Source organism: Opisthocomus hoazin, chromosome 23, assembly GCF_030867145.1.
Source record: "Opisthocomus hoazin isolate bOpiHoa1 chromosome 23, bOpiHoa1.hap1, whole genome shotgun sequence".
In the NCBI taxonomy this organism is placed as follows: Eukaryota; Metazoa; Chordata; class Aves; order Opisthocomiformes; family Opisthocomidae; genus Opisthocomus; species Opisthocomus hoazin.
The window spans coordinates 3,122,844-3,136,805 of NC_134436.1; the positions used below are offsets into that span (position 1 = coordinate 3,122,844).

Here is a 13,962-nt window from a genome sequence, read left to right on the forward strand (position 1 = left end):
TAACAACTGCAAAATCCAGCAATGCCTACATCTCTGCAGGTAAATAAAACAGGGCCAGGAGACAAGCTTAGGCCTGGGATCACTAGTCATTCACACTGCTTATTCCTTTGCAGCTTTCCTGGCACAGTTCTGTCCCTGTCAAGAACCACAGGGGAGGAGGTCACCGGGGACTGTTCCCAACAGGCAGCATGGAAAATGTGGTATCAAGTTAGTCTCTACTTGACTTGGAGGCCTCGCACCCCCCCAGGAACCCATCAGGACCTCATCCCGCAACCCAGGGGTGTCCAATGAACGCTCCCACTATTGTGTTATGAGAACACCACTCTAGTGGGCTGCGACGTAGCCACTGAATTCTTACAGACACAAGGGCACAGCGCCAGGCTCAGTAACCTGCCAAGCCCAGTGCTGCACAGCATGGATGCATTCAGTGGGTGCCATTTGTCCTTGCAATCAGAGAACCGCTCTCAACCCTGTTTTATTTTACTGTTTAAGACATAACCAGTATTCTCCTTAAAAAGGACTGCTCCACAACAGGGTAAGATATTGTATGTCCAGCTCCTTGGTGACTGTGATACAAACCTCAGGTCTAAAGAAGGTTTCAGGAAAACAATGAAACATTAGTGAAAGCAATCCCAGGAAAGATGAAAATTGGAAGATGGAAAAGGAAAGCAAGAAAAGCAACTAGAGATGTTCTTTCATTTACTGTGTCTGAACACCAGAAGGAAAGCAAACTTAACTAGATGAATGAAGACAGACAGACTAGAGGTCTAAGTCCAGGTTTGCCTTCAGTTCCCCACGCCACCACAGACTTCCTGGGACAACTTCATGAAATCACCTGACCTCATTTAAATTACTAACGAAAACTAAAATCTAGAAGAACAGTCTCCCACAGTACTGCCAAAGCAGCTTTTTCATACGCCGGCAGTAAGACAACACACTTCAGAAAACTTCCTCAGAACAACTACGAAAGGTAACAAATTTATTCAAAACCGCTTACAACCTCTAATAAAGGAAAGCAACACAGAGGTTTGAAAGGAAACTGCTGCAGACCGAAGGCACCTGCCATAAGCAACACTGCAGTTTTGCAGGCATTTCCCCATTTACTTACAATCAGAATTCAAAACTGGTAGATTTATATGGCAGGTCTCCCTTTCATGTACAATTTTCCTTCACTTCCTTACCATATTTTTCTTGACATCTCCCCATTTTGATTGGCAATACAAGAAAATGCAGTAATATAAAACTTTACTTTAGAAAGTCAAGAGATTTTTCTCAACAATACTGATCAGAACTAGATGCTGAAGGCCACAAGCCCTGCTCACCTTAGTGATGAGAGGAAAAATATGACACAAATCTAACAATTTGAAGTTGCATTTAAGCAGCATCTCATTCATGCATAGCAATTTACATACTTTTTTGTTTCAGGGTTTGCTCCTCACTACAAAATACTTGATGGATTATATCTGTTTATAACCAAGTACCTAAATATTTCTTTTAAACAGCCAGTAAAAACCTCCAAAATCTAACCTGTCTCTACTTAAGTGACTGATGCTCAATAACCAACACTGAATTGAGCAAAGTGGAGCAGGTGTGCCAAAAAGTCCAGAGACACACACCACCACCACCACCCCCCCCCCCATTAACATGACCTTCCTTCCTGGTAGGAACATATCAAGCACAGCTTTACTACAGAAGAATTAATAAGGCCTGAAAAAAGTATATTCACAAAGAAGAGTGGAAGTATTATTCACTCACAATTACAGTATTCATTTATTTATATTTGTAAATATAAACTTAAGAAAATAATATACTTCATTTAAGACTGAAATTTAAGTAACTTAATCAAGATGTTGTTTTATCACTTGAACGATAAACTATTCTGGAACTCTTATTATTTAAAAGGAACAAAAACCCCTAAAATATCCAACAAAAAAGCCCAACCTCTCCCCAAACCAAAAAAAAAGCCACACAAGCAGACAGTATGGAAAAAGGAGAATAGTGGTGAAAAAAAGAGAAAAGGCAGCCAAAAGAACAATCTTCCCTGCTTACGCCTTATTCGACATAGAGCTCCTAAACTCCTTTAGAAGACTAACACATCAATTGTTTTTCACTGCTTAAAAGCCAAACAAACATTATACCCCTGCAGCTGATGAAGAGGCAGTTTTAGGTCTTCCACTACATAATATGAAAAGAGTCAAGGCAATTATGTAAACAACTTTGTTATGATTAAATGCATTACAGAAAATAAACACTGTGAAAGCAATATGCTAAAAACAAGAGTTACAAGAAAGAAAGGAGTTCTGTAACAAAGCAAAGATATATTATGCTGGTCATTTAGAAGGCATTGCTTAGTTTGGGGTTTTTTGTGTTGTACTTTTAAACAATTAAGAGAGTCACAGTGTTCAGAAAGTAACACTAAAATAGAGAAGCAGTAGCGCCTAATACTAAAACATTTTAAATTCAGAGCAGTGGAAGAGGTAAACTCTAATCCACAAGAGTTTGGGAATAATGAAGTAGCATAATGAATAAAGGCAATGCAGAAAACACATCCTGCTAAACATTTAAACTTTTGGATTATACGGCAATGAAGATAATCAACTGCCACAATTCTAAGTTACTGCTAAAACTGTTCACTTAATGAATGAAAGATTACTCAATAAATTTTTATTTTTTAGACCAAACAGAATATGCAGGCTTTTTAAAGTTTCTTTCATGGCTCTTTTCACACCCATAGATGATTTTAGCAATTGAAATTCATATTCCTGCTCTATAAGCGTATAAGCTTTGGCATACAGTTTGAAACCAAAGTACTTTCCCCACAAGATGCAGCAGAAGTCTTACCAAATCAGCACCAGCTTGAAGCAACACATCTGCAACATCAGTATGTCCATTTTCACAGGCATAGGTCAAAGCTGTATCTCCTGTCGCCGTGGTGGCATGAACATTAGCTCCTAGAAACACAGCATTAGTTTTTTCTTATTGGACATCTCCTTATCAAGTATTTCATATCAGATAAACACAAAAACCAAGGCACTTTATCTGTGACAACAGCTATATCCTACTGACCAACAGCTTCCACAGCCCAAGGGCATTGCTCTTACAGTAAAAATACTCTGAGGAGAGGGGATGAGCCAAGGCTGGGAAAAAGCACGACTGCCAATACAAGCATTTAAACCTATATGCTCACTTCTTCCTACGTTTCCTCTATAGCAATTTTAGAAGATTTAAGTTATTACAACAAATAAAAGTGAATCCAGACAGTTGTCTAGACTATCCATTTGACAAGGATCTGCATGCCAAGGAAAACCAGACAAAATGCATGTTATTGAATTAGTGCTAATACTACAAGACCATATACTTCTATAAATTTCATTTCTTCCCTGCTCTTTAACATCATTTGCTTTGAAACCATTTTGTTGAAATAATCTGACTAGCTTCATATGCCAGCTACGTGAAAACTGCGCATGATTCTTTCTGTGTAATGCATCATTCTTCAAGAAAAATGCCAACGTGATTAGCCTTTCTCTTATTTTCAAGGTATGAGATATATTTAGAGATTCACTGATGCCAAAACAAGGGTCCTCATTTAACTTTCTACATTATCAGAAGCAAAGTGCAAGCAGCGTTCCGAGTGAGCTGGTGACCGATGTCACATGCTGGTATCACTGCACAAAGAGACACAGTTGTTACTGTCCCTCGATGAACAGGGAGCATTACTTTCTAGAATTACAAATCCAGACAATTTTATCCTTATGCTTAGAAAAGAGCATACATATAAATCACCTCCTATAACAAGGAAGATTTTCAAGATGCAGCTCCTTTTTATTTATTATTTTAAGCAGGATTACTACACTTCAGTTGCTACTAATTTTAAACTGACAGATGAACACTGAAGTGTCATTTCCCCCCAGCTCCAGCAAAATTTAATTTTTACTACTGCATAATGTAGTAGGTAAAACTCATTCACTACAGAAATTCAGCACATTCCAGAATTTGTCTTGCACACTATTTCCCAGGGCACAATTCCTGAAGTGGTAGTTATTCAGGGAGACTGACTGCAGATAATCAGGCTCAAAGCTAGAGTAATATAAAGAAACAAGCATTATCTGTATTAACATTTTGTCCTAAATACAGCTGGCTAGAAACAATGTTCCTAAAGAACTTTGTTTTTTAGATACACACCAGAATCCAGCGCTCCATGAGGCACTTTGTTAACAGCATCAAACAATATTACAATGTATAACATATGCTTTTTTCTTCTTGCTAAAGTATCTGAGAACACAGTTTCTTGTTACAACACTGCCACCATCAAGCCTAGGTATATTCTAAATCATATAGATCATTGAGTCTATAATATCTGTGGACTGGATCATTTGCACTGTACACATACCTGCTGCCAGCAAGTATTTCACCAACTCAAGATGACCCTCTTGAGCAGCTTCCATCAGAGGTGTTGAGCAACCAAGTTCTATATCAGCTCCTGCCTTAATAAGGAAGTCAGCTACTTCAGAAAACCCTCCACAACATGCCAGAGTAAGAGCTGTTTCCTGCGTTTCTTCTGTCTGCGCATTTATATTTGCCCCTAGGAAACAAAATAGCTGTTATTTTAACCAACCAGACATAGGGCAGGAAGGTGAATGTTCATCACCTCCACAGTTTGGGTGTTTGCTCTGTAGTTACAGCAACGAGCAGTGACAGACACATGCTACATCAGAGGAATTTGCACACAATACCTAATGGCAAATGGTCAACACTGCATTCTTCATAACAAACGCTCAAGAAACAACAGTGATCTCACCTTGTGCCAGTAGCAAGGCTACCATCTCTTCATGACCTTCCCGGGCAGCTTCCATCAGAGGAGTATAACCTTCATCATTAACTTCCTCCAGGTTAGCTCCTCTTTCAATCAGAAGAGCTGCTAACTCCACGTGTCCACCACAAGCAGCCAGTGTGAGTGGAGATTCAAATGAATCTGCAGGCATATTCACTTGAGCACCACTGTCTAAAAGCAAGCGTGCCACTTCCACATGTCCATCCTACAAAACAAAGGTGAATACAAAAATCAGAAACAGTTCAAGTCACTTGATGCTGTAGTTGCAACCACTATTATACTAGGTCTGAAAATGATCCTAAAAAGACAGGGGTTTTGTACTTATGAGGGTTCAATTTATGACATAGTTATGGCAATACTTGATCAAACTGACACGATTAAACTGACACTTAGGTTTCCACCTACATCTAAGTTAGGTTTAAATGCATAAGGAAAAAAGAGCTAGATATATGTTGGTTTTTTGTTTTTCTGGGGAGAGTAAGCAAAGAGTTACAGGGTAAAACTTTCTTAAATATCCAGCAAAATACCTGGGACACTGAAGTAATAGAGAGAGCAAACAAGTACTATAAGTAATAAACCCACCCCATGACTAAGCCCCAAAACAAGCATCGGGAATAAGATCTTTTTCTTTGTAGTTGATTCATGGCTCCTACAGACAAAAAAAAAAATCTCCAACTGACAGATCCTGAGACAGACACCTGCAGAGAAACTGAAGTGGGTTACAATGAGGTAGGTAACAGGAGGAGTGAAGACTCAAATCTTAAAGGAGATTAAAAACTGCCTTGCAGTGAAGCAATCTTGGTCATAGAAGGAAGAGAATTAGGACTGCCAGAGGAGACCGTCTGAGCCCTTACCAATCAAAGCAATATAAAGGCAGCTGTCAAGTTTCTCAAGAAACTACTACTAAACTCCTCAAAGTTACTTGAAATAGACCAAGTACCAAAAAGCCATGTTTCACTGAAGGTGTGGTTTGTAGAGAGCCACAATACGTCTGAAAAGGGGAAACAAAGAAGCTTTGGCATTATGAAAAAAGAAACACTCACACAGTTTCTCTCTCCTACATAACTTAAGAAACTGGGACCCCAAACTTGTGGAACAATTTGGAGAAGAGATCTTGGAAAACTACAACAGATTACGATCTGCACCTAATGAAGGGGGAAGGTTCAAGTCGTGCAAAGAGTGCTCAGTGAGTTATAGAAGGTCTGAGGGTCTAATCAGAGGATGTTTCATACTAGACCTCTCTTCAGCATACGCAATTAATAGGATAACTTAAGGATGGAAAGAGAATTCCAGATAAAAGAATTGAAGCATGCTCTTTGTATCTCTCAGTGGAGAGAAAACCACTTGCTGCCTTGCATACTGTAGCTGCATAGGTATTAGGTACATATCACCCCAGTCATTCCATTTGCCATCCACAGAAATATGCGGTCCTTCCATAAGGAGTAAACTGTCAGCCAGCTTTGATGATTTACCTGACACAGTGGTTCTCCTGGGATTTGACAGTTAAACTGGATTAATTCTTTAAACTAGCCCCAATGCCTACTGACAGATTTTGCTAGAGAGCTAAAGAATATTTCTTCCTGAGGAAGACATAAAAAGGGCCAATATCAGTGGCAAACAGCAGATGTTTTTATATTGTGTCCTTGGAATGAAATCTAAATAAAGTTGGGCGATACTAAAGGGAAGGGAAAAAAAAAAAAAAAAAGACATTAGAAGACCTCTCTGTCCAAGGTTCAAACCAGAGATGCCTGGGCTAGGGCACTGATACCTACGGGCGATTTATGAAGTTTTAAAGCTAAGAATTCCACTAATTCCCAAAATTAAAGAACTTCTTATGTTCTTAATAGAACAGCAACCTCAAGTGAGCTACCAGTTCCCCATTGTGATCTCACCAGAATTGTCAGCCAGTAACTCAAATAGCTAACAGAGAGCTACAGAAAAAGGAACAAGAGGGATATCAAACACACGACTCCTGTCAACCCTTGTCTTCAGTTGACCACAAAGCAGGTAGTAAGTAAACTGAGATTGACAGCAATCAAGTCTGTAAATTAAAACCAGGCTGTTTTCAGAGAAGCTGACTAAAACCAACAACCACCTCATCTAACTAAATGCATTATCCTAGGTGTGGCACTCCATCTTGACCAAAACATACTAAAACTCAGAGGCAATTACAGTATAATTGGTGATCAGAGATTAGATATCTCAGCTTCCTGTATTTGCAGCATTCATTAGTTTGAAAACAGTGAAGACCGGAAAAAGTCACACTGATTTGGTGGAATGGTTCCCTTCCACAAGGGTGCAGCCAAAAGATAACAAGGAACAAACTCCATCATTCAACACGGAGTTGGGACTTCAAAGGGTCAGTTTCCTCTCTGCTGCTTTTAAGGGTCAATATGCACTCTGTAATGCAAACTAGTCTGAAACATCCAAGAGCTAAAAACATGCAGGCAACCCACACAACTTTATGTTCTCCAAGCAAGACACTTCATAGCCTCCAAGTCAACCCATTGCTCAGACTGTATCACCATGAAATAAAAAAAAAAAAAAAAAAAAAAAGGGAGAGACTAAACCTAAACAGAACAGTGGGCTGATTAAAACATTTAGTTCGCAGTCATGCTGCAATCTCCTTTAGGTGACAGCTTACACCCACTGCAACTACATCCTTTTGAATTCCTTATTGGCACTAAGCTTTCATACAGGGAAGACTATTCAAGGATATTATTACCATCTCACTATCAGCAGACTTCAACACAGCTCAAGACATTATCATCTGACCTTGGTCACTTGCATCATCACCTCACAACTGCACTAAAAGAACACTTGATCCTCCATCTCTCAGAAGACTGGAGGAAGATTGCAGCCTGTCTTCTCAGGATTACATGCTACTGGGAGCAAATTAAGTTTTCCTCCATTCGCTGTGCTTCCTATGAAAACAAGGTCCTTGTTCTTTCTTCAGAGAAGTTCCCAAGCTTGAAGAATACATAAAAGGTAACCTAAAGTCTGACCAAAAACAGTTGCAGATATACTTTTACAGATGAAGCTCCTAGAAAGGTAAGATTTAACTCAATGGCACCTTTGAAATTATATGAATGGCCCAAGAACTGAGAACTAAACTATTTTTGACCTACACTTTTCTTTTCAAAAGAAAAACCTCATAGCACCATTTACAGAAAACTAGAAGAGAGCAAACCATCTCTACATGCAAAACACTTCCTGGAGTGGTGAAAGGACAAGTGCAATGCATTAGTCATCCAGCTCAGCGCCCTTCTGGAAGGCTCCTATCATGATGATCTGAGACGGTATTTATAAAGACAAAGGTGGAAAACTAACTATTTGTTTTGCAGTGTAAGTAACTTGGGCTTAACCTACTACTTTACTGCACTGCGGATTAGTTACCCCTACACTTCACACAGGGAGCATTTAAAACAATGCATCATGCCCCCAAAAATTAAAATTATTTTTCCCTGTGACCAATTAGACAGAGAAGCTGGCCAACTGTGGTAACTACAGTAAAGGCTTTCTTACAATAAAAGCTAACATACACTCACTTGCAGACCCAAACCAGCTTGTTAACAAAGGCTCACTTTATTTTATCATCTCTCTTATTCCTCTCATTGAAAATGGAGCAGTACAAACAAAGATTATTTACCATGCAGGCCTCCATTAGCGCTGTGTGCATCTCATCTGTTTTATGTTCTTGATCAGCTCCAGCTTCAAGCAAAAAACGAACCATATCTAAATGGCCTTCAAATAAAACAGATGAAAATAAATAAGCATTTAGTACCATAAATTTTTAGTACTACAATATACTTAATGAAATAATTTATATTTTCATAGTTTGCTATTACGATTTTTACAAGTTGTAATTTGCAAACCTGCTCTTTTTAAAGTACTCTAAAAAATACCACCGCAAAACAGACAGCCAGACTTTTAGACAGTCTTTCCCAAAGATAGTGCCTAACTATGTGGTGAAGACAGGCCTCTAATCCAAGTTTACACAACAGGAACTTTTCTTTGTGACTTCAAGATACAAAAGACTGTGCTTATTCCGTATTCAACTGTACAGCAACATATCACTTAAGTGTTCCAAGGCAGCATAAATTGGGGGTGATTATCTCTTAGACATAGGTCCATGTAGGTCTGAACTTAACTTTAAGCTTTATAATCACAGCATTCACAGACACATTTCTGAAAATTAAGATACACACATTATGTCATATTATGTTACCTGACACTATTTTTAAAAGCTTATACTGAATTTTACCAATACTTGTTTTCAACTCTATTATGGCTTCTGTCACTTTAGAAATTGTCCCTTACAAATTATATATTTTATCCCCTCAATGAGCATCCTCCCCCAAGATAAGACTTAGTTTTACATAAAATGATAGGAAGACAACGTAGCTCAAACAGCTTGACAAAAGATAATACAGAAAATCTCTAGTCAATGAAGACCTTACATTACAGCACTCTATTAAGTTTTAGGTCACAAGAAACAGCAATGCCCCTCCAACATATCCGGGAGTACCATTACTGAAATTTCTTTGTAAGGAATGACTGCATGCTGCAGGAAATCCATGACAAATCCAGATGCAAATTTTCAAATGGGTTATACATAGTATCTATTCTCCAATTCTAACCACAGAGGCAAAACCTGAAGTTATTCTGACAATAGTCCTCATCTTTAAAGCTTGTATTAGGAGAAAAACAATTGTTGGAAATTTTATGGAGGTTTTTGGAAGAAGAAAAAAAACTTAGAAGTACATTGGATAACCATTGCACTAAGCTACTTTATGTAGACACTTTAGGTAGCAAGTTAAATCAAAAGTCCATGAAAGTTCATAATATATAATTCATAGGCATCCTCCAAAATTATACTGAAGAAAAAGTACCCAGTAATAATATGAGTGTTTTCACCCCACCAGGTATTCCAGGAACATTCATCGTAACTCCACGTTTTCCTAACAACTAACAGAGAAGTTTTCAGAACCTGCAGATAGTTGATGAGGGGAATCTCAATGACAGAGAATGTGGTAGTGGGGGAAGAGGAGAGTGGTGGTGTGTCAAAGCACAAGTCTGGATGCATCCAGTCATAAATCTTCACCTGCAGCATACTGAATACATGTTCACCACATTTGGACACAAGTACAAAGGCTTAGTATCACTACAACATGGATGAGCATTTCCTGACATAGAGTTTAAAACCAAAATCAAGCATTCCAAAACTCTTAAGAAAATATTCAAAAGTACAGCTGAAAGCTTTAGTTAGATAAATCCTAGCAAATAAAGTGAAACAAAAATACAAAACAAGGCAAGAGACAATACCTTTATAGCATGCAAGTGTAAGTGCACTTTCTTTGAACTCGTTGGAGTGAGTGTTGATTCCTGCACCATATTCCAGCAATACTCTTGCAACCTCAACATGACCTGCGCTGGCTGCTTCCATTAAGGGGGTATGCCCATTCTCATTGTGGTCTTCTATATTAGCACCGGCTTTCAATAGCACCTTCACTATGTCAACAAAGCCCCCAGCACAAGCATAAGTGAGAGCTGTGTTCCCTGCAGAGAAGAAGTAGTTTACGTGAAAGCCCCTTCCGTCACCCACTCCTAATACAGGAAAGGAAATTAGTTTTAACAGCTCTGAACAAAACCAAGTACCTCACTAGCAGCCGCCTTTTACTTGACAGCAATGTTACTCCAGCCAATAATTTCAGACTGGGTATAAAATCCCAACAGAACTATAACGTGAAAGTGTCTTAATGCTAAGCCAACATTACAAATCAGGATTTTTTTTTTCTTTGTTTATTATGTTTCCTACTTCAGCACACAAAGAGAGATCAAACACATGCACAAATATCAAAGAGCAATTTTCATGGTCAGTGCAGAGTCTGGGCAGGGAGGTGGTGTTTGGGGTTTTTTTTTTGCCTAAGAATGTATCCCGTAATCCCCCAAAAGAATTTTTACTGGCTGGATAAAAATAAATTTATCATTTAAAACTCTGGTACTTTAAGTGGCAGACAATCACATATGGCTCATGTTTGAAATGCTACAGTCAATTTTAAGGTAAGCTCTGCTTAATATAGCTAAACTTCAACATAAAAACAACATTTCATAGTTCGGACACCTGACTTCTTAAAAATTTGAACAAAGTTTAAATTCTATCTTAATATTAGCATAATCCAACTGCAGGTTAATACTCTCAGCAAGGTTAGTTAAGCTGTGGTCAAGCATCAGCAATGTAGACAACACTCAATACTCAAAGAACTGTACTTCCTCTTTGATAAAAAGTAATAGACTGAAATAACTGGTCTTGACCAGATGTGTCCCATGGTCGTTTTACTGGGCAATTTTGGATCAGACAGATGAGAAAAACTAAACTTCACATACTTTTCTGGTCATTTAACACCACAGTGGTTTTCACAGGAACTGTGCTTTCCATTACAGTTTATATTAAAAACAATCTTTAATAATGGCCAGGTAAGACTCTAAACACAAATGTTATGTATCCGGCCTATTCTTAATAGTTACTGTCATGTTTTCTTGTGTATGAAACTATCACACAAGAACACTGATGTTCAGAACAGCTGCATGTCTTATGGGCCAGTCTTATTAATCCTCCATGTTCCTGCTTCCCAGTTACCTGTTGAAGACTGTGCGTTGACATCTGCACAATGAACAAGGAGAAGTTTAACAATATCTACATAGCCACCGCTGGCAGCTGCCATTAAGGGAGTGATGTCTCCTTTATTCCCTCGATCTTCAACGTTTGCATGCATTGCTAGTAGCACCTGGAGAAAAAAGTTCACTTTAATGAATAAATTGTAACACCAACATTTTGCTTTTAGTTCAGTGAGGCTTGTGAGAATGATTCCCCAGCCAGTTGTGATATCCCCTTGCAGTAATATCCCCAGTGGTGAAGTCCAATGGCACTCCCCAGGACCATGTATAGTAACTACCTGCACTGTGCTGTGATTCAGGAAATGCTATTTTTCTACATTTATTCAATCTGCCAAAATCAGCATTAAGTTACAGTAAAATACTGACATTTTAAAAAGTCACAGGGTAATTCACTAACCAGAATGACAGCACAGAAATTGTAAACTTGCACTAATGACCGCAGCACATCCGGTCAAGCTTACAGGTAAACAGTTTTCTCCCTGTACTCTTGCCTGGCACCAAAACATGAAGCTGGCCACTTTCTGAGAAATGTCACCTAAACATCTTGAAAGTAGCACAAATAATGCCCTTAGACACAAAAGTATAAAAGCCACAAATTAACACAAATTAATGCAGTGTTGATACAGATGTGATTAGAAAAAAGGATTGAGTGACTGTGACATGAGTTTTTAGAAGGTAACCACTTGTAGTGTTCAACTTTGCTGCTCTTTTAGATTCTCTTGCAATGTCTGCTTGGCAGAACAGCTTGATTGCATCTACAACAATGCCAGAAAAGCAGATACATCATAAAACACAAGATACATTCCTCACAAAAGTCCCTGAAGCCTAAAGACATATATGACGGCATATTCCATTAAAAAAACAAACTGTCACTTGAAGTCCATGGTAAGCTATATTAGTTGATATTCTGTTCACATTGTAAATTATAATCAGAATAGCTGAAAGATTTACCTACCAAAGCAGCCCCTTAGACAACGCTTCACAAAGGTTTAGTTGTGATTATATTTGTTACTTACTTGTGCCAATTCATAATATCCTGCTGAACAGGCCAAGCAAAGGAGACTCTCCCCTTCTTCAGTATGTTCATTGACGCTTCTTCCTTCATCCAACAGCTTCCGGACAGCATTTACATCCCCGTCTGAGCATGCTTCTGCCAAACTGCGACTGGAAAATCAGTTACCACAGAATAAGTTCAAAATAAATCTGCAATAGATGGGTAGCTTTCCTACGCAAGGCAGAAGTCTTTACTTAATGACTCCTGACATTGGTACTAAGCCTTACTAGAAAAGGCACCTTACAGATTTTTTTTTAAGAAAAAGGATATATATTATACACATTATTTCCATAGGTCAAACAGAGATAAAGACGTTGTTTGTGTCTAAATTAGCTCTTGTCCTCAACAGTTGCTAACTCACATAAGCTGTCATATAGACTAGATGCAGAGTGCTCAAAACTAGGTAATATGTGGTGTTTTCAAGATACAGAAGTAAACCTCACTGATGCTATTAACACTTCGCTAGAATGCCAGACACACAGAGGCTATGACCACTACAAACTACCGACTATAGGTACCAAGGCAAATTTCTAGTAGAGACAAAGCCAAAAAGTGAACAGTCGAGTATCACAGAGACCACTAATACCAAATACTGCAACAAGACAAATTTCTGACCATTGTCTCTCCTGCAGTGGGACTACTTCCTTCCCTGCACTAGCCCAAAGCTTTTCCTCTTATTTTAAAACACTAGTTTCTTAATTTAAGCAGCCATTTCAAAAAAAAAAAATCTTTACCTTACCTAATGGCATCCTAAAAGAAGAAAGGAGAGGGACCTTAGAGAAGTTTACTGTGTTTCTTTTCGTGCACTGTTAAAACCATACTACAGAAGTTTTCAGATGGATGAAAAAAGCCAGCTGAACTGCATGTTTTTTAAACAGCAATGACAACACAAATCCTACGTGGAATACTAACTCATCCTTAAAAAAAAGCCGTAAGAGGTATTCACAAACTGAGATTTAGAAGGGAAAGACAAGATAAACCCTGAATTCTTGGCACCTAAAAGCTCAAAGTCTGTAATCAGCACTTTAACCATCATTAACTGCTGAAGTAGAGAGAATAGCTACTTCCCCTGAGACCTTGGAAAGTACACAAAACAAATCTTGAAAAAGGTGAGCTAAGCTTCAATTTATTTCAAACCAAATCACTTGTCCCTTAAATCTTTTTCTGTACAAAAAAGTCTAACAGCAAAGACAACTGTTACAGCACTACTAAACGCAAGTGTAAACAAGAGCAAGTTATGCTCAGTACCAACTCAGTTACACTTCTCCAACTGATAACATTTTATTCAGAAATTATATGCAGGGAATCATGGTCCCTCAGCTACCTGGAATCAAACCACAGTTAATGCCCTGGTGGCAGGGGGAAGGGAGAAGCAGCCTTCTTTTATAAACTGTAGTGG

The 13,962-nt window shown here is 38.5% G+C and overlaps 1 protein-coding gene across 13 annotated transcripts in view; it reads right to left on the minus strand.

Moving 5' to 3' along the window:
• ANKHD1 (ankyrin repeat and KH domain containing 1) overlaps positions 1 to 13,962 on the minus strand; it is a 120,426-nt gene that overhangs the window by 57,932 nt on the left and 48,532 nt on the right. For all 13 annotated transcript variants that reach the window (XM_075442254.1, XM_075442241.1, XM_075442253.1 and 10 more), the window contains exons 4-10: positions 12,526 to 12,673; positions 11,472 to 11,619; positions 10,157 to 10,390; positions 8,481 to 8,575; positions 4,799 to 5,036; positions 4,391 to 4,582; positions 2,842 to 2,951 (exon numbers count right to left, since the gene is read on the minus strand). In XM_075442254.1, coding sequence (XP_075298369.1) covers positions 2,842 to 2,951; positions 4,391 to 4,582; positions 4,799 to 5,036; positions 8,481 to 8,575; positions 10,157 to 10,390; positions 11,472 to 11,619; positions 12,526 to 12,673 — 1,165 coding nt within the window. The remainder of the gene's footprint in view (positions 1 to 2,841; positions 2,952 to 4,390; positions 4,583 to 4,798; positions 5,037 to 8,480; positions 8,576 to 10,156; positions 10,391 to 11,471; positions 11,620 to 12,525; positions 12,674 to 13,962) is intronic.